Genomic DNA, 24,416 nt, shown 5'->3' on the forward strand with positions numbered 1-24,416 from the left:
AAAATCTTCTTCAGGAGCATTCTCCTTTTTAAATCTTATAAAGATTCCCATCCATGATAAGGCCAAATGGGTACCAAAACAAGTCTGGTTTGTTTCTAGTACAAGGAGATACCAATTGTTGAATTATGCTCAACTTGGCTTTAGCATATGCCAAACCAATAAATTAAAGGTGGTTCAGTGGGCTGTCTCATGAGTTACAGCCCCAAAGAGATTAGGAAAGAAAAATCTTACATATGTTGTAATTGCCCATCAGCTCATAATCTTCCAGGCTATTTGGGAGGATAAGTTATCATCTCTTCTCTCACTCCCATGATTTGGCCAATGAGTTTGGCCTTCATAGAACAAAATGAAACATGGTCAGAGAAACTAGTTTGCCCACAGGTTTGTCAAGCAATATTGCTTGGACATACCTTTTGGTGTGTGCGAATGTGTCTTAAACTTTTCTGACGCTTTAAGAAGCCCCTTTAGATATTGATATACATACTGATATAGTCCAAGTTTGAAATTGAATTGCCTCTTAGCCCTTTCATGAAGGAAAAAAAAGGGTAAAAAACCGAATGCCTGAATTTTTCTCTGGCGAGCATGTTTGCAGCATTTTGAGTCACACCCCAAAATACTATAGATGCACTCAACAAAATCCTTTAAATAGTGACTCACCAACGTCCAAGTTTGAAATAATTTATCACCTTTGTTGCATCAGCTGAGTATTTCAAGCTACCCTCCTTCATCTCATTGGTGGATCTTCTCTTCTCCCAACTGCCTCTCTCTCTCTCTCCCCCCTCTCCCTGTTTCCATGTGCATGTATGTAGACACATCTGAATTGAAGAGTCCTAAGGCACTAAACTTGGCTTTTGCGACATATAGAGACAATAATCTCAGTATCATGCTTACATGACAAAAGCGTAATGACTTCATCTTGAGTATTAATAAACTGTTCATATTAGATTTTTTTTTTTTGTTTTGAGAAAGAGAAGAGTATTATCTTGAGTAGCAATACAGAACCGAACTTATAGATTCTTAAGTTCCTTATGCAATGCGTGCAAGGCATACATGCCATATACCTGTTTGAGTATCTAGACAAACAAGTACTAGTGGGTCTCCGTTAGTGACACAATAATCCATGATATGAACGTAACCACAAATAGGGAATTCTCCAACCAATCCCTCATTCTCACCTACTCTTAATAACCCCCCATCCAAGGGGGTGGTATCAAGTCTGTGCGTCTCCAAGTGAGCGTTGGTCTTTGAAGTTGGGATTCCAGGGGTTGATGATGGCAAGGAAATGCTCTTATTGCGGGAAGAATGGGCACAACTCAAGGACTTGCAGCAGTCCAAGAAGTCTAGGGGGTGCTGCTGGACTGAGGCTCTTCGGCGTGCAGCTTCACGTAGCTTCCCCCATAAAGAAGAGCTTTAGCATGGAATGCTTATCTTCTTCTTCTTATCCTGCCTCTTCTTCCTCTTCCCCTTCGTCATCATCTTCTTCTCTCGCTTCTATGGAGGAAAACGCTGACAAAATTTCTAATGGCTATTTATCTGAAGGCCTCATGGGCAGGGCACAAGAGAGGAAGAAGGGTGAGTTATTAGAACACCATCCTTAACTCCTCGAATTGTCACGGTGTAAGCATTGGAAATGTGCCGAAATTCTTAGCATAACCTATGAACCTGCATGCACAAATTGATTGCACGTTGATCTTCTTTAAGTTTCTTATGCTCAATATATTGTTTTGATTCCTGATCGATCAGCTGAACCTAATATATATACGCTGCATCAATGATTTGCTTTGCTTATCTAATTCGTTCCTTTGCCCTTTCATTTGATATTCTGATCGCCTACGTTACGTTTTGTAGCTGGCCATTTATCCAAAGATCATCTACGTTTCCTTTTATCCATACATTGAATTTGGGGTTTGTTTCACTGCAAACCGAGTGGTAGATGATTTTTTTTTTCCCCTTAAGATAATCTATTCGAGGAAATGCTCTTGTTTCCTTCGCTTCTTTCTTAATTTGTTACTAGTTGCCGTGTCTTTTGTTTCTTGGTTTCCTGATCTTTTCCCAGCTAGGCTTATCTTAGCTAAGTTTCAGCTACTGCTGCTCTTTTAATTTCCGGCAGAACTTAAAAAGTTATCGTCCGAGCTTTTGGATACTTAAAAAGGTTTGAATGGTCCTCAGGAGTTCCATGGACTGAGGAAGAGCACAGGACATTTCTAGCGGGGCTTGAGAAGCTTGGAAAGGGAGACTGGCGAGGAATCTCACGGCACTTCGTGACCACAAGGACTCCAACCCAAGTTGCGAGCCATGCGCAGAAGTATTTTCTCAGACACAACACCCTTCGCAAGAAGAAGCGTCGATCTAGCCTCTTTGATGTGGTACACATTAAATATTCTCAATTGCTGCCTCCTTATGGAAGCCAGTCCAGCGTTAACTGTTCTCATAAATCTATGTTTCAGGTTGGGAGTCGAGAAAGGACAGTTCCATATGATGACTCCTCCAGGTTAAGAGATCAGTCCTCATCTGAGCTAGAAATTCCTACTCCGACAGCATGCCATAAAGCTGGTGCCAGGACCACAATCAGACTTGATGCATCAGAACAAGAAACCCAAATGCCTTCGAGTCTTAATCTGATGTCCACCTGCGCGGTCTCAGTGAGCACATCTCCAAGTATCATGTCACGATCATCTTCCTCGATGGCAGAGGCTCATATTCAACTCCAAGAGCCTGATTTGGAGCTTACCATTGCCCCTATGAGGCAGCCGAATCGAAGTGAAGCATCCCCAAGCTCTCTTTTCATGGGGACCATCAGAGCTACCTGAGTGGCTGGGGGGCAAGATATACGGAAGAGATTCACCAGGCGAAGCGTATTAAAGTTATCGAGGATCGTACTGAGGAGCAAGGTTGAAAGAAAACGCCATTTCAGCCATATGTTATTGGGTGTCGTGTCACATATGAATATATATGGTCATATGTTACGAATATAGAGATGGAATAAAGAGATTTTTGCGCCGCTTTTGCAAGATCACTGTTGCTTGTGGAGCTCGTTGAATATATTAGAAGCGATGCAGGTAGGATGCCGTCGTTATCAGTAATTTGGAGCCGTTGGAGGTGAAAGATGAGCTCACAATATTCGGAGCATTTCACATGAGAAGGACAAGCAATTGTTTGATGCATGACTTTCACTTAACCTCGTCCCCACCACTTTCAACTTGGGATAAGGCAGACAAAAGTGTAATCCAACTTAAATTTCATGAAAGCATTGGCTGCCAAGATTCCTATCAAGAACATCTTCAACAAATTCCATTTTGAGATTGCATCTTCTTTTCTAATTTTGTGGCTTGAATGTATGCATAAACTTTCTCCTTTTGAGCATCCATCTAGGAAAAATAGTGAATGATTAAGTGCCTCATCCTGCTATGTCAACATTCTCTAGTAGGCTTCAAACGAGTCGAACTTGCTTAAGCTTCTTAACACATCATGCTTCAACTCGACGAAATCCATTGTAATTTTAAGCTTGTGGTTCTTTACTTTTATCTTATCAAGCATACATTTGGATCAAACATGGATCAGGGTTTTGAAAATGAAAGCACTCCTTCTTTTCATGTTTGGAAGTGCCAAAGAAAAAAAAGAATCCCCAACCTTGTTCGGTATCATTCACCCACGTATACTCATCGATCCAGACCGAGCATCGCAATCAAATTAGGAGACATGCTCGAAAGCGATCAGAAGGGCCACCTTATAATTTCGTGCAGCCACAAGCGCCGGGGGGATGATAAGGTCCATGCCACGTATAGGGTCGTGCTTCGACGATGGAAAGTTTGTAAAATGGGACAGGTACGTTTGCAGGATCGGGACCTGTCAACCGTTGTCCTTTATAATGACAGGTGCCCGTCAAGATGAGGTGTCCCTGAACGCATCTTGCTGCAATGGTCGATGCCACCAGCCTAGTGGCTTCCAAATCCAAAATTATATGGTGAAATCTGCGTATGGATACTGCCCATGTCATTTTCTAGAAAGGCAGATATCTTCTCTGGGGTTCCCACTCCCTCTTCCTTTCCTTTCTTTTATTTCCGGGTACATTGTCCTGGGCTCCGGTTAGCGTTAGATATTGTGTAATGTCTCATGTCATAATCTTATATTGACTAATAAAAAAAAAGTACTATATAGATTTATTAGTTTCAACCAATCTTTCTCGTAGCAGTTTGAGCTTCTAGACTGTGAGATTGGGACAAATGGTATTAAACTTAGATCCGTTGTATATCAAAATCTTTATTAGTTATATAGGCCTTTCATTAGAGAATACTAGGCTGAAGAACTCAGAAGAAGAATCAGGTAGGGCCGAATATAACTTGGGCGATAGGTAGGCCATCTTCTTTTGAGTAAGAGCCAACCATGATGAGGGCATTATAAGGTTGATTGAGAAAGATTGTCATAATTTTGCATTGTCTAATAAAAGAAATGTTATTTAGGTTTATTTGTTTGGACCAATCCTCCTCCTAATAAGTAATATACTTTTATAGTTTACATTAATGTGCATATGCACAGCCATCATAATATATTTATCCATCGTACAACTGGTTCAGTAGGTAAATTGGGTTTACCAATGACCTCAGTCCTATGCTCACCCTGATTTCAGCCGGACTCCCTCTCATACTAGTTTTTATTAAAAAAATCAATATTATTTCTTAAATATAGATAAAGTTCGTATGCCTTTTTTTTTTTTTTTTTGATGAAGAGGGAGGCAAAGCCACCCGGCTTTATCAGAAAAAGGAGAGTTTACAGAAACTAGTTATAAAGGATTTGCAAGATAGAAAAATATAAAAGAGTGATAAAAATTTTTTACAAAGGATGATGATCTGTAAGTAGACCCGTTAAACTATTCAACAAATTGAACAATCTCATAAGTAATTTGAAGGATCTCTGTATCTTCAATGTGCAAGTAAAGAAATGCTCAATTTATCTTATATATTGACTGAATAACAGTGCATACACAAGACCAAAATTCATATCCTTTCTCACATATTGATTATTGTGACACATCAATGCAAAGAAATACTCAATTCATCTTACTTATTCGTGAAATTGTAAGCAAATTTAGGAAAATACCACAGTTGTTGAAGACATAGACAAGAATGCACCTACAAACACCCCCTCAGAAGTTTTGCCCCCACATAACTGCAATAGAGGAAGGCATGCTAAAATTGTCAATGGTACCACATTTTGGGTAAGGGTTATGCATCAAGGATGGCAAAATATATGTGCAGTGCCTGTAGCATGTATATCAGGACAAATATGTTAACAAGTCAGAATGCTGCATACTTCAAAGTTCAAACATTCAAACAGACACGTTAAATTTAACTTACAAACCTTATAATACTAATCTTCATACCCTGGGCATAAGATGTCAACAATTCTAAGCAATCAAAGTGGAAAACTTCCCATTTCTATTGACAGTAATCACTTTAAGTTTATGAGTAAATGGATTCATTATTTGCAATGGAACGAGAAAACTGTACTCAATCAGATATGGTTACAACAATTCGCTATGGACTCCTTCAAACACAATCTGGGGAATGTAATAACCTAATAAGCTAGTACCAGATGACCAAGACTCAAAGTTGAAGGGTCATTAGAAGATAAATATGGCATATCCATCTGTAGTGCACTATGTAGCAAGGTGCAAGGCTCCACAGGTGAGGCATATGAATGAAGCACTAGATACAGCTCAAAAGCCAACAAGGGCAGCCTAATGCATGAAGCTCTTGCATTGCAGGGTCTAGAGAGGGTCAGATGGATGCAGCCTTATCCCTACATATCGAGAGGCTGTTTTTCTATCTCGAATCCGTAATCTCCGGGTCACAATGTAAAGGCTCACCTCTGGTAAAGAAGTCAAATCTTTGCAAGATAAGGTGCAAATATGCACGCTAAAGTTCTGACTCCATTATAAACCATGGACTAACAAAATAGTGGACCAAGATAAAGTTCTTGAGATTGCAACATGGGCCCCCTATTCTTCTGTGCATGTGTGTGTGTGTGGTTTTTTTTTCTTTTTCTTTTTTTTGTTTTTTGTAAGGAGGGGGGAGGAGGGGGGGGGGGGGGGGGGGGGATCATTCAAAAATCAAGGAAATACTGAGTGAAAACACCCCAGATTTTTAGGTTTCTTAATCTGTCAAACACTTGGTAGATATTTTGACACTCTTTGACACCTTAACCATCAAATCAAGACCTCAGCACCATAACATGTTTATTCTTAACCCTACATAAAGCTGTCAATAATATTTAGAGAAGGAGTGTCGATCTTATATATTTACAGAGCGACCATCCAATTAACAAGTATGCAAACATCCATACATATTGACCTGAACATCTGTAACATACATATGTACCCGTGTCTGATTTCTTTAAAGTTTGTGTGCCATATTCTTCTGGACATCCGGGTACTTAACATACAGATAATGCTCAAAAATAGATAAAGGTAGCTATAAACAGAAATAAGAGTTTATTAAAGTTCAATGCATATAAAGTCGAAGGGTTTAGGTTTTTAAGGGGTAATCATTGTCATTGCAAAGTGGTATAGTCACAAATTGGCAAAATCAAAGCCAGGATGCCACAATTAGCATCAATTCAAGGTAGCAAAGAAATGAAAAAGGCAGTGACACCTTCTATATATTGTTCAAGCAGTGGCCACAGTTACAAAAATAATCAAAATAATAGCCCACAACATCTAAATAGTTCAAGCAGTGGACAAAGTTGCAAATATAATTAAAATGAAAAAGTTAACAACACCTCTATAGATGGTTCAAGAAGCGGCCAAAATTGCAAAGATAGTCAAAAACTCAAAATAATAACCCACAACACAAACAGATCACAACTCATTCTCCCTTGAGTGCTACCTCAAGAACCCCAAGAGCCTGCTGGGACCATGGTGTTTTCCAGCACTGCTCAGCAGCCTTTCACAAATTCATGTAATAATTTAATGGATAAATTCCAGCACTGCTCGTTATTATGTCCTAATTCAATCTGAAAAATGGGTAAGGCCAATGGATGAACTAGTGCTATCTAAAGCCTCACAAAAAAGTCAACTTGGGTGGTGATGCTAAGAAAATTCATAAGCAAGTGAGAAACTACTTGAATAAACTGTCTTCTTGTGCTGGCGTGCAGCCACTATTGCAGCCATAAGGTTCCCACCCTCCAAAACACAAGTGCATGTACCTGACTCTATAAGGCAACGCAGACACATTACTTAAAAAGCTAAAAATCAATTTGCATGCTAATGCATATGATGATTAGTGTTTAGAAAGTACATCAACCATGAAAAAGTATAAATAGGAAACCAGAAACATACTGATGCAGCTGCACCACACAAACACATAAACAATACAATTTGAAGCAAGCCCCCAAGAACAGCAACTGCCCGAACAACATGAAGCTGTAAATGCAATGATATCTAGCATTAGTGTCTAGTTATGCAAATTGCCAAACAAGCAGAACAAAAATCTTTCCTGCAGGATACCTTTGCTGCAAAGAATTCCAGGCCCAATGCAAAAAGAAGAAAAATAACACCGAACTGAGCTACTGTTTCAACCTATAAGAAAGAGTGTCAGTGAAAGAAAAATGATGCAGCGAGTTGTAAATAGCATGCACCGGAAAAAAAAAAATAATGATACATCACATGCAACTTGTTAATACAGCAGAAAGGAATGATTTGCTGATAAATAAGAACATATATAAAAACAGCTTTTCTAACATTTATATGAGGCATGCATTGCAGAGAGTTATCTGCTACCAATAAGTTTTTCCCCTCTTTCACACTTAACAAGCATCTAGCACTCACACTCCACTTCAGGGAGGTAGTTTCAATGCTTTTGTTTTCAGCAATCTCCGCCATGTCAGCAAGAAACTCACCAAGAGATAAATTAAAACATTAGAGCCTGTTTTGTTGTTTCATATACATGCTTTAAGGTACTACTCAAGACAAGAATATAAAGGAATAAATCAATGAGATAAAAGGGAGACTAAGCAATTTGCAGGAATAACAAAAATTAAATAAAGATAATAGCAACAAGTACAATTTCATAAAAGTAAAAGCACCTCACTTGCACCATTTCACTGATGAAGCTAAAACCTCCAGGTCCAATGACAGATCCTGCAAGTAAGTATCCGGTAATCACCTGCAGTGATTCTTGAATTTGTTAATAACTTATGAACAGGTAGATTATCTTACCGAACATAGAAATTTTCAAGTACCCAACAGAATTAAATTCCCAGGAAATTTATGAATACTAAAAAAAACAAATCAAATAACTATTCAGAAAAAAATAAACTATTTTTTTCCAGTACCCACCGGTTGTCCAGCACGAGCAAAGGCAATCCCACCGCAGGTTGCAGATACAATGATCACTACAAGATCAGATATCAACCTGCATAAGTTTTCCCATTTATGTCAGACCAAAAAGTTGTAGCGATCTTGATTATCAGCTCATGAATCAGCAGTCATACCTCAGATCTAACTGTAGAACAGGATACTTTGACTTGGGGTTTGATATAATAAAAACATTATCCTGGAGAGAACAAACATTTTTATGTACCACATGAAAGCATTCTATAAGTCAGTGGTCAAAATAAACAAATTCAAATAGACTGTGCAGCAACGCACATTCATATATTAGATCTAAGAACAAGCCTTGTAAGTTCCAGGTGAAATTATAAAAAGGATACCTTGCGAGCTATTAAGGTAGGAGTATCCTCTGCTAGGTTTTCATTATCCAGGTTAAAAACATCATGAAACTGAAATAACCTGGAAATGAAGTATGGAGAATGGAGAATTTGAGCTTTTAATGACTGCTGTACCTCTAGCATCCAGCCAATGAAACAAAGAAATAAACTATTTCCGAAAAAAATAATAATAATAAATGTTAAGACAAAATTTTGCATGATAGAAGCAGATACTTCTCCTCTTTGGTTTCATTTTTCTTTGGTGTAACTCTAGCTACCGTTTCCAGAACTGCCTGGAAAATAAAGAAGTAAAGAGAGAAAGCAAGATAAGCTCATTAATTCACCATTATAATCAAAATTTTACACAAGCAATACTCACAGAAATGGAGCTAAATTTCAAGGCAACATAGTAAACAACCTAGGAAGATGAGCATTCTGTTCCATATATTAATGTTATCAAAGCATGCTGTTTGACATATTAACAACCAAAATAGGAAGACCAGTGCTTCAAAAAGAAGCAGCATTATTCAGGAAAATAAATTTGCAAGGGATACATTATAGAGTTATTTCAAGAAAGACATCACAAAATTAAGTTATAAACCCTCAACAGAAATAATTAATCAAATGGTACAATACAAATTACTTCTGAAAGAATATCGTCTGCAGCAACATGAAAAAATTAAAATTATAAGGACAACATCAAGAACTAGGAGCTTAATGAATACCAACAAGTTTGATTCAATGGAAAGTGGAGTGAAAATCAAGGTATAACAAATTTAAATCAATATAGCAGTTTATATGACAATGATTTATTAAAAATACACTTGAATGCTAGAAAGGCCATTATATAGCATTATTATAAGGGATATAAAGCATACACAATACCAACACTTGTACGTGGTTGTCTGCACTCACAATATAAAAGAGGCTAACCAAACTGGTCGAGCAGCACCATTATTTACTACTGGCCATCACTTAAAACCACAGTAATGGTTACTTTCAACTTATAAAATTTCCTAAAATTCCATATTAGTCACATGATCATCCACTGCCAATTTCAGCATATTATTCCACATCCGTTAAGACAAGTGTATTAAAAGAAAGGCCAGGAGCTATAAATACCACTACCCCCCTCACTCACTGATGAAATAACGGCACAAGATTGCAACAAACTATAAAATTATGTTATCAATGACATGAATCAGCCAGATTCAGCACCTGTATCAACCCTCAGTCAGTCCAAAAAATTGCCATCCACAATTTAGTAACAAAGATTGGAAACAACAAGACAGGTCGAATGGAATTTCAAAGCATCCAGCAACATCTAACAACTTGGAATTATTAATTAAAAAACAAATTAACCCACGGGTTTCATATTTGAGCCATCATCAGATAGAAGAATGAATGCTAAGAAATGCAGGAAACATCAACACTACATCTAACTAATATACTATATATCCAAAGTTCCATTTTGTGCGAGAATAGAAACCTGTTTCTCAGCAACAGTGTTGTTAAAACTGCCCGCATCAGTCTCTGCAAAATAGAGCAAACACATAATATAATCCCGCCTTATCTGGATTCAAGAATCTCTTATTAGATGTTTAATCAGACGAAACTCTGCAGTGCATCAGACAATATCCATGTAGAGTGATGTAGTTACTCAAGAGAAGAAAATATTTTCTGATGAACTTATAAAGCAATCAAAATGTTCTTCTTCGTTTCTTTAATAACCATTACCATACGACAGAGCGTCAGAAAGCAAGTTTAGAACAAGAATTACCCCAAGTCCAAGTATCCGGGCATACTCCAGTGCTATTTGATGATTTCTGTGTTAGAATTTAAAAAAACACTCAATCATGATAGTATTTTCTAAGTTTCATGTATCAACCAACAGATGAATTTAGAAAAGCAGTCTCAAGAACGTCCATATTACTCCCAACCTTACCGACTCTGCAAGAGGACTTGGACGAAATGTAGACATCAAACAGAACAAAACCGAAAGCAAAATTGACACAAATTCTTCGAAAAAGAACCCCATCCTTCCCAGAAAAAAAATAAAGAAATGAAATTTTGACAAAAAAATTCCAAGAAATCGTCGCTGGAAACAAATAGGAGAAACGACCCTCAATCTGAAATATCCAAGATTTCTCACTGGATCAGTTATTCAATTCAACACTAATTCAAGAAACAGCCACTCAGCGCTAATTCAAGAAACGGCAACCTCGACCCCAATTCAAGAAACAGCAACCTCGACACCAATTCAAGAAACAGGAAACCTAGATTCTAAACCCTACTAGTCTCCCTACTGCATCACAATAAGACTTCAAGAAGTCATAGAACGGAGAGCAGAAGACCAGGAAGAAAGAAAAAGCAAGAGGGAGGAGGCCTAGATCTACAAACCTCCACCGCTCTGCTCGCTCTCCGAGAACTCCTTCTGGAGAGCCCGATCGATGATGTCCGCGAAGCTGCCTTCCTTCCCCGATCCGGAAATCGAGACCTCCGTCGCATTGCTCGCCTCCGCGCCGCCGGCAAGAACAGGATAGAAGAGCATGGCAAAGACGAAGATGGACACCAAGAAGAGATGAGCGCCGGCGGGAGGAGAAGCGCCGCTCCTCATCGCCAGAGAGAGAGAGAGCAGGCTGGCGGAGACCAACGGGAGAAGTCTCAAGGAGGAACGGTGAGAAGGAGGGGGAGAGAAGGGAGAGTATTTATATTGCCGGGGGATTGGAGGGACACGTGGTCTGGTAACCACCCCGGCTACTTGATGAGCGTAGATGAGATCCAGTGAACCGCCAGATGGGAGAGCCATCTAACTTTGGCGGAGCACCGGAACCGGATTTTGCCGTTATGCCCAAAATGTCCTCGTTTTGTTCGCATACGTCTTAGGCGGTTGGTTTGTGCCGCCGTCGTCAAGCGCTGTTTGACGGAGGGTCCATGAGGCGAGAAAGAAGGGAAACAAGCCAGGAGGAAGGATCGAACGGTCCGTATCTACTGATGCCTGAGATCGGACGGTTGGGGGACGTCGCGATTGGCGAGAGGTGGACAGATGGGCACCTGGGATTTTCGAATGGGACTGCGTTGAGGTGTACTGCTCCACCGAGTGCAGTTCCCCTTTAACCGGTCACAGTGGGAAGTCCAACCGTCCGATGAGAATCAGATGGGATTCCTTGCAAAGAACTCACACGAGCCACCAAGGTGGTAGCCTAGTGCTACTGGGCAGCAATTCTAACCATAAGATCCCAAGTTCGAATCGCTGCGGCAACGATTAAATTGTGGACCGAAGCTCATTACTTTGGCCACTGCTTGGACTTGTGGTGTAGGACCGCTCTTGAACCGCTAGTAGCCGGGGTGGTGCCGGGTGTGACGTACTCATACGTGGGACTCGAGCCAGAGCTCAGAGGAGTAGCTGAGCCGGGCCTATGGGTGGGGAGGGTATGAGTCAAACCGGTCGGGATGCCCAATACACGGCCATTTCTGCCTGCATCGAACATTCTCCTGGCGGGGCGGGGGCCCAGTGGGGGTTGCTACGCGGGGGTGGGCTTGTCCCTTCCTCCCCCCTATCCCTTTTCTTTAGCCAAAAAAAAAAAAAAAAAACTCACACGAAGGACGGGTAATTTGGTTCATAAGGAAATAATTGACAGGAATTGCGCAAGTAGAGTTGGGCACTGGGCCGGGCCGCCCACGGCCCGGCACGGCCCGCTTGCTACAGTGCCGGGCCGTGCCTGGCACGGCCCATTTGAGAGGGCCGTGCTGGGTCACAGGGTACTGGCCCGCGGGCCTGGGCCGGCACGGCCCGCGGGCCAGCCCGGCACGGCCCATAAGGGCCTGGGCCGGGCTGGCCCGCGGGCCTGGCACGGTCCGGGCCTGGGCCCGGCCCGGCCCGATAAAAATTAATGCTTCATAAATTTTCTAAAAAAATTAATAAATATTGAAAACTAAGGATTTATGAATATAAAGCCACCTTAATGGTGGGGGGTTTGGCATAGACCCCTACCAGTTTATTAATTTAAATCAAAATGGTACATGAAGGGAGGTTTGGACCTTGGTCTGACCTCTAGAATACAATAAGAAACTAAGAAAGGGCCGAGGTTTGGACCTTGGTCTGACCTCCAGAATACAATAAAAATATACAATTATAAAAAATTAAAAAATCTTACTAATCATCAGTGATTCAGTGAATCAGTATTCACTCTTCAGTCTTCAGTCTTCAGTCTTCAGTCTTCAGTAGTGTTTGTATCATCATCATCAGAGGATGTTGTATTATGTCCACCTTTATCTTGAAGTCTTGCCTCAGCATCCAACCAATCCTTGAAGCAGAGAAGCATCTCCACCGTTTCGCCCGTCATCCTACTTCTCTTTTCGTCAAGAACACGCCGACCTGCACTAAAAGCGGATTCCGATGCTACCGTGGACATCGGCACAGCTAAAATATCGCGTGCAATTGCAGACATAACAGGATATTGATTTCTAACACTCTTCCACCAAGATAATACATCTAGATTCTCTATTTGATTTTCATCATATGCAGACTGAAGATCATTTCGTAAATAAAATTCTAGTTCACTACTTAAAGATGAAGAAGATGAAGAGGAACTTGAAGCATGTGTGTGTCTTCTCTGTGCAATGAATGAAAAAATAGATGACGAACGAGAACTACTAGAAGAAGAAATAGAAGTTTGTATTTGTGTTCTAGATCCACGAATTTTTTCATCATATATAGCATAAATATCATAAAGAAGTTGTTTTACCTCATCTTTAGCAGATTCAGAATCTTGATTCATATTTTCAGAATATGCATCAAGTAAAATTAGCACGCCATTTAATTTAACTCTAGGATCAAATACAGCAGCTAAGTTATGCATAGGACATATCTTGTCCCAATACTCATTCCATTTAGATTCCATTAGGTCAATAATAGGCATTAAAACATCATCATATCTATGTTCTGCAAATTTTTGACTAATTATATATGCTTGTTGTAAAAATGAACATGAAGTAGGGTAATAAATACCAGAAAGAACATTGGTAGCATTATAAAAACTAAGCAAAAAATCTTCCAAAATTTTTCCTTTATTCTAATCAGTTTCAGACAATGTAAAGCCTAATCCACGATCATTAATATATGCACTTAATAAGTTTTTATATGGGTATGCATCATGTATCATGCTATATGTGGAGTTCCAACGAGTAATTACATCAAGTTTAAATTTTTTAAACGTTTACCATGATTTATGCATAATTCCTTAAATTCTTGAAGTCTTGATCTTGAAGCATGAATAAAAGAAACTGCATTTCTAATTTTTGAAATCACATCTTGAATCATGCCCATGCCAGCTTGAACAGAAAGATTTAAGATATGACATGCACATCTAATATGCAGTAAATTTCCATCTAATATGGGATGCAATGAGTCTTTTAATAATGCAACAGCAGAATTATTATTAGATGCATTATCAAAAGTAATAGACATAATTTTATCATTAATATTATATGAACATGCAGTTTGATAAATAATATTTGAAATTTGTTGCCCAGAATGTGGAAAATCAAAAGCACGAAAAGCAAGAATACGTTTATTTAATTGCCAATCATTATCAATATAATGAGCAGTAATGGCAATAAAACAATTACTACCTACAGATGCTGACCAAATATCAGAAGTTAATGAAATTTTTACATTTAAAGTAGAAAGTGTTTCAATTAAATTTTGTTTCATTGCTAAAAAGTTGGTCATAGCTACTCTTCTAAATGTACGCCTACTAGTTCTTTTGTAAGCAGGTTGTAGGTTTAATTGAACATATTCTTCAAAATTAAAAGATTCACATAAACTAAAAGGTAATTCATCCTTAACTATCCATTTTACAAGTGCTTTTCTTTGATTTTCATGATTATATGCAAAATTACCTACAAGTAATCCCCCTTGTATATTAAGGGTACTTTGAGTTTGAGCATGAGAATCATGCATCCTATGACTCTCTTGATGTCTTTTTAAATGCCCTGTTCCCCCACTACTACTACAACTATAAAGTTTGGCACATTTTTTACATCTAGCTTTCCAGACTCCATCAACCATAACTCTATCAAATTCATTCCATACAGCACTAGTCCTCTTACGAAAAGAGGTTTGATCTTCACTCGGTTCACCAGTTCTAGAGGAACTCGGAACATGGGGTTGGGGATTAGTTTCTTCTCCCTCAGAAACAGGAATGCCAAACTGACTTTCCTCAAAAGATGACATATCTATGATTAATTCAAAAAATAAAAACTAACCGCAAGGAGGAATTGAGTAGAGGGTCGGAGGGCAGAGGCAGAGCCGAGATTCCGAGCTTCCTCTTGTGCTCTCAACAGAAGCGACCTTCTCTTCTCAACAGGAACCTCCTCTTGTGTAGCACTTGAACAAACTAAAAATTAAATTGCTAGAAGAGCACTTTAGAAGAGAGAAATAATAGCAATAGAGAAGGAGAGAATGAGAGGTTTGGTGTGGTGAGAATGAGGGAGGAATGGGCTATTTATAGAAGCCCAAAATTTTTTTCCCAAAATACCCCTCAATTCAGCCGTTATTGGACTGTTGGGAGGGGTAAAATAGACTTTTTTCCAAAAATAGCCGTTGGAAACGGCTATTTTCCTCCCCCCTCTCCAGACGGGCCGTGCCGGCACGGCCCGTCTGGAGCCGTTGCGGGCCGTGCCGGCACGGCCCGTCTGGAGCCGTTGCGGGCCGTGCCAGGCACGGCCCGTCTGAAGCCGTTGCGGGCCGTGCCTGGCACGGCCCGTTTGCGCCCGTTACGGGCCGTGCCTGGCACGGCCCGTGGCGTGCCGTGCCCGGCCCGGCCCGCCAATAGACGGGCCTGGGGTCGGGCCGGGCTGGCGTTCCGTGCTGGACGGGCCGTGCCAGGCACGGCCCGCTTCATAAGCGGGCCGGGCCAGGCACGGCCCGTTTAGTCCTTTGGCCCGGTGGGCTTGGGCCGGGCCGGCCTGGCACGGCACTATGCGCAAGTGCCATCAGAGGACAGCATCAGGCACGTGGCCGTTGTTTTTGGATTTGTACGGGGAGATGAAAAGACAGTGCCACATGGGAGAGAAACGAGTAAGACGTGGAAGCTATCGCATTGCATGTCTTTTTCTTCCCTTAGAGTTCCGAAAGAATCGAGGCTTCTGTCACTGGTAGATTAGTTGACTAAAGATTTCTTATGATTTGCTTCAGACCGAGATATTTTCTAGAAGGCTAATGCTATGCAGCTCTTATGAAGCACCCGCTTCAAGCAAAAAAAAAAAAGAAAAAAGCTATGCAGCTCCTATTACGTGCACAAAAATGGTTTTCTTAACCGCGTGATTGGTGCAATTTTCAAATTATTGCCTTCCCATCTACATAGAATGGATGCTCCGGCTTCATTTTTCTATATAGAACTGCTCTACCATTAAATATTGATAAGAAAAAAAATCATATTTCCACTAGAAATCACAATCGAATCAGATTAGATACGAATTAGGTCAGATGCAAGTCAGATCAAAAATTCATCGATCTGCATCTAATCTATTCATTAAACAAATTGAAAACTCAAGTTTGAATCTAAGTGGTTTATTATGTTCGAGTTTTAATTTAAAAAAATAATTTTTTTATTTCTTAAACTTTAGTTGTTTATTATATTTCTTCGGTCAATTAAATAGAGTATATAAATATACTTCTCTAAAATTAAACAAAAATAATACAATCCGATTTTTCTTTTTCTCACTAATACTTTGTCTTCCAAGAATTTCTTTTACAGACAGATTGTTTTTCCGCCCTTCAATCTGGGCATCTGAAGGAGTCGGTCGGATCAAGCCTCCCAGCGATCGTGCTTGTTAGAAGAAGATCGGGCTGAATCGGATTATTGTACTTTAGGGACGAGATCGCTGCAAACCTGCACATAGAGGACGAATTATGTTTCTAGGACAGTGTATATCACACATCGATCTAGGCAAGCTTTTTTCAATCTTCTGATTTTATTATAGTAGATGATTTTTTTATAATACTTGGATAAAATAAAAATATAGTAATTTTTAGATAAAATATTTTTAATAACTTGAGTTGCCAGAGAATATATGGTAAAGGATGGGATGGACGACTAGTTTGACCAGAGAATATATTCTTAGTCCAATTCTCAAGTTCACACTCCCCTTGGCCCATAAAAGCCCAGGTGCAGCGCTTGCTAAATTGTAGCCATGACGGTAGACTCGCCCAGCACTACCAGGTTGTCGCCGGAACACTGAACGTGTAAAAGAAGCTGCCCGGACACCGATCGAGCGCGTAAAATAGTGGGAATTTTATGGGAAAACGCTACTATTTCACCAAAAAAGTCGTGAGCACAGCCGCTGGCCAGGGACTGAACTGTACCCAGGTGGATGCAAGGGTGTACGTATGCAGGGCCATGAAACCAACGGACCTTTGGCGGCAAACACATCCACAATTTAGGGTGGAAAGGAACATAAATTGGTATCAGCCAATCCCTTGAAAAATAAAACCCTAACAACCATTGACCGAATAATTACTGAAAACTTCTTAGGTTATGTTGAGGTCAAGGTGAGGTCGGGCTCTGGCCCCCACGTCCAGCACTACGGGAGAATTTTCCGCCCTCCGATCTCACCATTGATGAGGTCAAAGGAGGTCGGGCTCCGGCCCATGTGTCCAGCGCTATGGGAAGATCTGCCACTCTCCGACCTCATCCCTACCGGTCTCAGACAGCGGAGGCGACTGCTTCTCCTCAAAAGTATTGTCCGCTTTGGGCGCGTCGTGCGCTACTCTTGGGGGTCTGCGTAGGTGCTAGCCCCATGGGCGCGTCATGCGCTACCCTCGTGGTTTTGCCCCACAAAAGGTGCATCTGAAGAGAAAGGGGTAGCCCCTCTCCATTTAAGGAACAAAGCTCTCCAGTATCTAGTCGATGTGGGACTAAGTTCGGACCCTTTATTCCCACAACATAGCTCCTCCAGCGGAGAAGTCCGTGTCGGGGTCAAAGGCTCTCAATGAAAGCACCATTGTTGAGGTCAAGGGAGGTTGAGCTCCGGCCCGCGCGTCCAGCGCTACGAGGGGATTTTTCGCCCTCCGACCTCACTATTGATGAGGTCAAAGGAGGTCGGGCTCTAGCCCACGCATCCAGCGCTACGGGGGGATTTTCCGCCCTTCGACCTCATCATTGATGAGGTCAAGGGAGATCGGCCTCTGGCCCGTGCATCCAGCGCTATGAGAAGATCTACCGCCCTTCGACCTCGTCCCCACCGGTCTCAGACAGCGGAGGCGACTGCTTCTCCTCAAGGTATTGTCCGCTTTGGGCGCGTCGTGCGCTATCCTTGGGGGGTCCGTATAGGTACTAGCTCCTTGGGCGCGTCATGCGCTACCCTCACGGTTTTGCCTCATAAAAGGCATCTCTGAAAAGAAAGAGGTAGCCCCCTCCATTTAAGGAACAGACCTCTCCGCTATCTAGTCGATATGGGACTAAATTTGAACCATTTATTTCTACAACATGTTACATAAAGGAGAGTAGCAAAATTATCAAACATGTTACATAAGGGGGCGCGGTTTCATATGCATATTTTATGAAAATTTTGTGTGACTTAAGATACTGCTTGTTTACTTAGCATACATATTTTGCCATGATAAATTGTTAGATAATATGCATTTTTCAAACCCTGATAAACATGTTTAGTCTTTTAGTTGATCCGATAAGATTATGCAGGATTACTTACTGAGCCGCGTAGCTCATACTCGTTTATTTGCATTTTCTTTCAGATCCTCATCAGTGACCGCCATCAGAGTCGTTTTACTTTTGTAAACAGGGCTTCTTTTATTTTTGGGTGGAACATACACACTTTTGTATACACATAAACAGTATAGAAGTTCCGTTTATTTTGTATCAGCCTTAAAGGTTGTACTGCAGCATTTTAATATATGAAAGTTTGAATTCTAATGGCTACCTGTTACCCCTGTATGAGGCTGCGTGCTATTGTGGGCGATAGTCGGCAATGGCACGGCCGTGTCACGGATCTGGTTCCGGAGCGTGACATCTTGTGTAGCTCCCTTCATTTAAGAAACAGACCTCTCCGCTATCTAGTCGATGTGAGACTAAATTCGAATCCTTTATTTCCACAACAGGTTACATAAAGGAGAGTAGCAAAATTATCAAACGGTCACAACTGATGACCAAATTCCACAGGATGATCTCTCAGTATACCAGGCCAATGTCAAGCACAGCATATTCCATCATAATATCTCTTCCTACTAATGTCCAGGGTTGATGATGCAAGATTTGCAGCTAGCACAAGCGTTCGGTAAGGTCGGCGACCTCGCATATTAAGCTATAAAAATGGAGTCAAGAAAAATTAGAAAACTTAAATAATGCGCTATAAATAATGTGGCTCAACTGGTGCATGCAGCCACCTGCATTGCAATGTTTATTTATTCAAATCACTCGATAATTTAACGGCTGCAAACCTAGGATCTTAGCAAGCCTGTAAGCCAGGGAGATGTCTTGATCAAAAAAAACAGGAGAGTTGGTTTGCATGTATGGTAGAGTACTCCACATGAATGCCGCCATGGCAGCGGGACAGCACGCAAGGCATCACACCAAAATGTAGCAGATATTACGAAATCAGTTTCTCCAGGCCCTAGAGTTTCAACCAAGTCAAACATGGTTTCTGTGTCCTGGTCTGAATTAAGGTTGTCTTGCAGTAACAAAATTATACTCAAAAGGTAATTAGACTTTGTCTATGAAAGATGTCTGACCCAATAGCTGAGGGTTATTAGATATCCAGCAGAAACCATTATGCTGGTGAGGTTAAACAGCATGGTTTATCCACATGGCAATCATTCTTTATTGGTCCACAGCATAGAGACAACATTGATTCATCGTATGGTTGGTTGTCCGAAGTAGTGTGTGACAGCCCAAGATCTCGTTCAAGAAGTCTGGCTGAAAGGTATTATTTAAGTTTTTCATTTCTATTTAAGTACCCAAGATCTAGTCGGTATAGTCAATGTAGAACTAAATGCATGCCCTCATATGGGTTCTTGCATACTCTCCCCGTTTAAGCTCATTCTCTACTAGCAAAATTTCATTCGATAAAACAAATTTGATCATAGGTTTTGAAGGGAGTGATTTTGGTGCATGTACTCAATGCTACTCATTCACACAGCAAAACAAGTTTGCACACATTGAAATGGACTATCCATAGTTGTTTACACCACAAATCAGCTTTTTGATCTATTTCTTCATATCCGAACCTGTTTAGACTGAAGTTGGATGTCTAAAGGAGCAGCTCAAGTTTTATAGTTTTATTTGGCAGTGAAGGGTTCCTTGAAACCTGAAAGAGATCAATAGGCTAGAATATGCTGTTTGTGTTTTTCTTGCAAAGAATCTTCTCTGACTGTGTACTTGGATCGAGGAGATGGCAGTTGTCAAGCCATAATAAAATATGTAGCTATCGTTTGGCTTTGAGGAGAAAAGAAATATCATCATACACCAATGCTGGTTTTGGTCCTAATTTTCAAGCTCCGCGTCATTAGCACAAGGTTGGGATGTCAATAAAAATCTGCATGGTTGAAGTTCATGGGTAGGCTTGCAGAATTTTAAGTGATGCTTAATTTGAAGCTGACTGCACATGATCCCCCTCAATAACCATAATCTAATACTACTTCAACACTAAGCTTCCTTTCTCTATACTATTTTTCATAATTCATATGCTTAATTCTTGAGCTCATCATGTTTCACATGTGCTCTGCTATGACAATATGTTTTTATATATGCCTGAGTTAAATTTGGTTTATTGTACTGAGACCAATGATGATCTTCCATTATCTATTGCTTGATACACTCTCAAAAGAATGTGAATTTAGTGAAAGCCTTTTATTTTAAGATAAATGGCTTACATCGAACAAATGCCTTGCATCATTGAACAAGATAACAAATCTTAGATGACACAGATACAATATCAAATTTAATAGTTGACATGGCAACTTCTCACATCAGCTGCTCAAAGATTGACCATGAATGAATCATATTTGTTGAGAGATGTCCATTGGAATGAATCATCATTTAAATATCTCACCATTTCAACTTCGCAGGGAAATACTGCAACAAACGTTTGATCACTTTGTTAGAGGGAAGAAAATATGACATGAAGAAAAACGTCCTTTTCCTATGAGAAAATAAAGAAATAAAACCTTGGCAAAAGGTTGAGGGAATTTAGGATGGAGATGCTAACCTTCTCGATGAGTGATAAGTAGTATGGTTTCACTTTCTCTACATCTATTCTAACTTTACTCTTGCTGTAAAGATCATATTTGCTGCACATGCGAAAAAAAACCTGTTAGTACTCGTATTCGAATTTTCTCTGACATGGCGATGGCGGTTGTTCTGAAGCTTAAATGCAGCATAATTCTAGCGATAGATATATATATTTTTTTCCTTTTAAAGCTGGATATTGAAAGATCTTACTTAAATATATGTAGCCACTTCAGATTTTCTTTATCCTCATCATTCATGAGGTATTGATAGGCTCCATGCCTGTGCAATGCTGAGACAAACATGAAACATGGCATTTTGAGTTCAAGTAATGGGATCGAGAGACAAGACTCCAAGTATAATAACATTAAGTTTGACGCAAATAGGTTCAAGGACTCACGGTAGAACGAGTGGTAGCGGATGATGAACAATGCAGCAGAAGGCAAAGTGGTCTTATTCTCTTTTGCCACCTGAGGTTATTCAGGAGTTAAACTAACATCCACTGATAAATAGAGCACTTCAAATCATTGAGAGGCTCCCGAAAGAATATACATACCAAGTACATATAATCATCATGTCCCCAAGACATCAATACATTGTTGAGTCCGCATCCTTCAGAATAAGCTCCCAGTTTGGTGTTGTATTTAGGATTGCTGTAGTCTGGGTTTTCTTTGAAATACTGATGATTATCATGGTAGAGTTTTAGAATGACATAAGCTAGATAATTGTTTCAAATCAAATATTAAAATCATGCTGCAATTAGTTCGGTATGGATGATACCTTGTGGTGAACATTGCATTCATCAAAAGCGCACCCCACAGGAAATGTGTCACCTGAAAGATGGATCTTACTTAGTAATTAGAAGTGAGAAAGCATATTATTGAGAAACAGAATGGAGACAGGAAGATGATGCTTACCCACAACAGCCCACTGAGGAAGTTGTCCAAAGCTAGGATGGAGAAGAACCTTTCCAAGATCTGAATTCCAATAAGAGAAGCATTTCATCAGATGCAATTCCCATTTAAATTCCAGAAGCCAGAGTGCAATAGATAAATCAAAGGCATCCATTCATCCACTGATTTCAGAAGGACATTTGGAAATTGTCAACCCAATAGTATAATGATATTGTGAATCGATGAAACTTGCTAAACTATTGATAATATTTAGATTAGCTGACAGGCCTAACAGGAACGATTTTGGAGAAAAATTGTTTCGATGGTCAAGTGTGCAACAATGCATCAATAGATTTAACTGATCGTTTCAAATTTCACTAGAGGCTTTAGATTTTTTTTTTTTTTTTACGGTGGGGTTGGGGAGGGGATCATACCATGAATTAGGCCAGTTAAGTGCAACCAATCCTCATCAGGATATTCCTTCCTGATTGCTTCAGCAGTCTGTAACAAGTGCTCGATCTGGGGCTCATCAAGATCCGGATCGCTTTCATCAATAAACTCGTTGAGCAGCTCAATGCATTCCCAAATGCTCATCTCCGCCCTATCCAACTTGCCATACTCTTCCCTCATCCTCTTCACCTGAACCACAGAATCACACTTTAACAGGCTAGCTCTAACCCAATCCCCCACGCCCCCGGTCTTTACCAAACAAATTGATGACATTGCATGGACTTACGAAATTGTAGGTCTGATGAATGTGGTTCGTGCAATAAAACTCTTCGACAGTCTTCTGCCTCTCAGATTCGGCATCATAGTCCCTGCATCGTTTTTTATTCATTTTAGATACGTTCTAAAGGACTCGAAAGTTGACCCTTTTTAAATACTTCGCCATCCAAAATCTTCAACAAAGTGTCCTTATATAAAAAAAGAGAACAAAAGTACGTATAAGAGATGTACCTGAAAGAATGGCCAAACGAATTAGTCTCGGGCACCGTGAAACCACCATCCAACACCAGCTCCATGGGATCATCAGAGGGGATCTGCTTGTCTTCCACTTCCACCTCTGAGCCAAAAAAAAAAAAAAACAAGGCGAGGAAGAGGGGACCCACCAGATGAGTCGAACGGAATGATAAATTTACAAACATAAATCTCTCGATAATCAAATCCATCAGCAAATGAAGCTTACCAGTCTGAGGCTGCTCAATGGCAATCGTCATCTTCTCCTCCTTGAGCTTCTGAGGACTAAGAAAAAGAACAGGGAGCAAGAAATGTAAAGGAACCCAACAATAAAGAGTTGGTCTTGGCCTGAGATTTGGGAATGCATGAGAAGGAGGTATTTATAGTGGAAGGGATGACTATGTGCTGTAGCTTACGAGGACCACCCGACTGGAACACACAGAGAGAGGGAGAGGATGGATTTGGTGGTGGGGGACAAAGAAATCCTGGAGATGAGTCAGCCATGGCGTGGAGAACCCATCCGGAGCCGGGAAATGCGCTGTCTAGGTGGGCCCGGCGTGACGTGGCGTTGAGTCAAGTCGGGTGACCGAACTGCAGGACGGCGGGCAGGCACGGCTAAAATTTAGAAGGGGCGGAGCACATGGGGAAAATATCTAAGGCTTAGCTGGAGGCCAAAGCGAAGCACGCTACCCAATAACTTGGCTCCCAATCTCCCGTCTCCTTGCAGTGTTAGATCTATGGATGTTATCTCGCATTCTGAATTTTTTTTTTTAATGCAGTTTGGGGCATGACAGAAAGTAAATTCGGAAGATTGCCGTTTTCTATAGTTTTTGATGCAATATTTCGATGAAATATGAGTCTAGGCCCAACATGGTTTCAGCAATGGATATCTTCCGCCACCCAAATAGTAGGAAACTCTCTAAAATTAGATTTTAAAGTACAAAGAAAGAGATTAAGTGAAAAAGGTAACGAAATTTGAGATATCAACGGATTATCAATTAGACAAGAGTATTAGCAAGAAAAATTGCAATTATTGTGTAAAATAATTGCAATAAAAGGCTAATCATATTTTGGACAGGAAAATTAAGTTGAGTTCGGGCATAAATATTTTTTAAATTTGACATAGTATAAACCAATTATTTTTTTTAAATTGCAACAATGTTTCCTACAACCGGTGTGGTTACAACTCCAATTCCAGCATCTCATGCGATTGAGCTGGGTCAAGAACTTACGGGCCATGTATATACTCCTTGGGCATCACACCTCCAAGTATCTATTAAAAGATATGATGGTTTAAACATTTGTTAGGAACCATCTTTCTTTCAAAAAAGAAAAATATTAGATAACAAGAAGAGGAGCCCAAAATAAAGGAAAGAGCAGCATCGGATGTTGTTGTGAAAGTTCCTCATTGGAGTCTCGTTCCCATACCTTACCTAAGATAGATGATGTGGCATGTTTATATTGAGCCTCGTCAAATATAGACGAGGAGACAAATGACACGTCCTACATTAGCATTGATCTTTTAATATCAGAGGCCCACATTCGCACTTGCTTAACTTACACGACAAAATTAATTTTTTATTTGAGGACAAAAGCCTTTAGTTGTTTTTAG

General features: G+C 40.3%; 3 protein-coding genes across 9 annotated transcripts; 1 reads left to right on the plus strand and 2 right to left on the minus strand.

Moving 5' to 3' along the window:
- Nucleotides 1-1,151: 1,151 nt before the first annotated feature.
- Nucleotides 1,152-3,320, plus strand: LOC103713455 (transcription factor KUA1-like). Its single transcript, XM_008800395.4, has 3 exons — nt 1,152-1,572; nt 2,170-2,366; nt 2,448-3,320. The coding sequence occupies exons 1-3, from the start codon at nt 1,269-1,271 to the stop codon at nt 2,808-2,810; spliced, it is 864 nt and encodes a 287-aa protein (XP_008798617.2). The 5' UTR covers nt 1,152-1,268; the 3' UTR covers nt 2,811-3,320.
- Nucleotides 3,321-4,925: 1,605 nt separating this feature from the next.
- Nucleotides 4,926-11,379, minus strand: LOC103713454 (K(+) efflux antiporter 6-like). 6 transcript variants are annotated; one of them, XR_003386850.2, is made up of 11 exons: nt 11,107-11,379; nt 10,196-10,239; nt 8,941-8,999; nt 8,710-8,788; nt 8,491-8,552; nt 8,336-8,411; nt 8,088-8,162; nt 7,771-7,891; nt 7,505-7,576; nt 7,337-7,420; nt 4,926-5,166 (listed from the first exon to the last, which is right to left on the minus strand). XR_003386850.2 is itself a non-coding variant. In XM_008800393.4 (11 exons), exons 1-11 carry the CDS (start codon nt 11,212-11,214, stop codon nt 5,086-5,088), a joined length of 786 nt encoding a protein of 261 aa, XP_008798615.2. In that variant the 5' UTR covers nt 11,215-11,345; the 3' UTR covers nt 4,926-5,085. The 6 variants fall into 6 exon arrangements, 4 of the variants coding, with proteins under 4 accessions (XP_008798615.2, XP_026662916.2, XP_008798610.2 ...); XM_008800393.4 differs by lacking the exon at nt 7,771-7,891 and adding an exon at nt 10,487-10,532 and having other exon boundaries at nt 11,107-11,345; XM_026807115.2 differs by lacking the exons at nt 7,771-7,891; nt 8,710-8,788 and adding exons at nt 8,789-8,843; nt 10,487-10,532 and having other exon boundaries at nt 11,107-11,344.
- A 9,123-nt stretch (nt 11,380-20,502) lies between these two features.
- LOC103713452 (probable inositol oxygenase) lies at nt 20,503-23,193 on the minus strand. 2 transcript variants are annotated; one of them, XM_008800387.4, is made up of 11 exons: nt 23,034-23,193; nt 22,805-22,910; nt 22,584-22,665; nt 22,282-22,486; nt 21,872-21,931; nt 21,735-21,787; nt 21,511-21,633; nt 21,355-21,424; nt 21,168-21,246; nt 20,935-21,016; nt 20,503-20,801 (listed from the first exon to the last, which is right to left on the minus strand). In XM_008800387.4, the coding sequence occupies exons 1-11, from the start codon at nt 23,062-23,064 to the stop codon at nt 20,775-20,777; spliced, it is 918 nt and encodes a 305-aa protein (XP_008798609.2). In that variant the 5' UTR covers nt 23,065-23,193; the 3' UTR covers nt 20,503-20,774. The 2 variants fall into 2 exon arrangements, with proteins under 2 accessions (XP_008798609.2, XP_026662914.2); XM_026807113.2 differs by having other exon boundaries at nt 22,282-22,504.
- Nucleotides 23,194-24,416: the final 1,223 nt, after the last annotated feature.

This window comes from Phoenix dactylifera, chromosome 8 (assembly GCF_009389715.1).
Source record: "Phoenix dactylifera cultivar Barhee BC4 chromosome 8, palm_55x_up_171113_PBpolish2nd_filt_p, whole genome shotgun sequence".
NCBI lineage: Eukaryota > Viridiplantae > Streptophyta > Magnoliopsida > Arecales > Arecaceae > Phoenix > Phoenix dactylifera.